This window comes from Sphaerulina musiva (assembly GCF_000320565.1).
Source record: "Sphaerulina musiva SO2202 unplaced genomic scaffold SEPMUscaffold_62, whole genome shotgun sequence".
Lineage (NCBI taxonomy): Eukaryota > Fungi > Ascomycota > Dothideomycetes > Mycosphaerellales > Mycosphaerellaceae > Sphaerulina > Sphaerulina musiva.
In genome coordinates, this window is record NW_016017444.1 from 449 (window position 1) to 2,151 (window position 1,703).

General features: G+C 46.0%; 1 protein-coding gene across 1 annotated transcript; it reads left to right on the forward strand.

The window, feature by feature from the left end:
• Nucleotides 1-248: 248 nt before the first annotated feature.
• Nucleotides 249-741, forward strand: SEPMUDRAFT_121786 (uncharacterized protein; the record flags this gene model as incomplete). Its single annotated transcript, XM_016901730.1, has 3 exons — nt 249-452; nt 507-559; nt 621-741. The coding sequence occupies 3 exons, from the start codon at nt 249-251 to the stop codon at nt 739-741; spliced, it is 378 nt and encodes a 125-aa protein (XP_016755995.1).
• Nucleotides 742-1,703: the final 962 nt, after the last annotated feature.

Sequence of the window (1,703 nt, forward strand, 5' to 3'; positions counted from 1 at the left end):
GAGTGTTATTAGTCCGGAAAGATAGGTAGTATCGTTGCCCGGCGTGACTAATGCCGGGATTCGGCAGCTGCCTAAACCTTAAATTGCCCTAGTGGGGTAAATTTACTTTCTCTCTCTCACTTCACTACCTTACTACAACACCTCTACAACACCCGTACCTCCGTACCTTCACTAGCGCCGTCGATACCTACCTTCGTAATCAGACCGAGTTCTTCTTCAACTACTACACCAACATTAGAAACCTCACCATGCCGAAACGCAAGAGCAATGCCCTAGAGGCACTAGCAAACAAGCGCGCAAAGCTCGGCGCAGCCTCGAAGTCACTCGAGGAGTACTCCCTTAAGCCAAACACTTTACGAGACCGAGAGCGTACTGCCGCTATGGACGAAGAAAAGAGGGCACAGGATCGATACCGCAAAGCGCGCAACGAATCCTTCGCGCGATTCAAAAAGGTACAAATCAAGGAGTATACGAGTTTCGAAAGCCTCGCTAAAGATAAGTAACAGGAACTTATCGAGGGCTGGAGAAAGATACATACAAAGGAGTATAATCAAAAAGCGTAAGTACAAATATGGTCGGCGGATATGGTCGGCAGATTTGAGTACTAACTTCTGATTTAGTACAAAGAAGCAGACTGGAAAGAGTGCAACACTTCCTCCCGATAAGCAGGCAAAGATTGATGAAGCCGACTGGTTTCTCGAACTCGGCAATATCGACTCTAAGGAACGATTGACATTCTAGAAAGAAGACCAGATTGAGTGGGAATAGGAGCATCTATCTATTAGCGAGGAGTGCGACAAAGGGGTTGGCGGCCTTAGCAACTATTGCCTTCCCTCGGAATCAGTTCTCAATCCATTCTCGACTCTACAGATAGAGGAAGCGAGGGCTAAGTCTATTGGTACCTTTGCTATCCAGGCATCCTCTTCCACTTTTTCGACGGCCTACAATCAATAGCGCTCTTCTATTCACCACTTCTGGGACAAGATTGTTATCCTTGAGAACCTGGATATACTAAATAAGAAAGGCATAAAAGAGGTCTTGAAAATCGTTGGCAGCGAGACAATGAAGGTAAATATCTGCCGACCATATTTGCCGACCACAGAAACTAATCACAATTCCAGATTTGCATTAAAGAAGTCCGAATGCTATTACTACATAAGATCTTCTCGCCTATTGAGCGAGCCGTTTGCCGGAATGTCCTATCGTAGGATACTAAAGCTCAAGCCTACTATGGAGGGCGATTGCCAGGCCCTTCTTGGCTTATTCCCGCTACCTACGACTATGCAGCTAACGGCTTTTTGCCTTTAAAGACAATGAAGGAGAACAAGCATCTCGCAAAGATGGCGTACAAGATGTGCGAGAAAGAGAACTCTCTTACGAAGGAACAGACAATGTGGCTAGTAGTGATGGAAAGCCTTATCTATTGTAGCGTAAAAGAGTATACTGGTATTACTCTCGAAGCTATCCTGCTCCTCCTCCTCTAAGAAGACGAACTCTGCCTCTCGATTTCTGGTCTCGAGGAACTGGTTGAGAAGGACAAGAGACTGGCTACCCTTGTTAAAGTTTAAGACTAAGAAGCGGAAGCGATGGGTAAATAGCAAGCGACGCCTGAACCAGGGTTTCGATAGGTTGGCTCGGATGTGGCAGAATGTCGGCATATCCTATTGGCTATACCCTTGTTATAGCGTAACACTATGATTGAG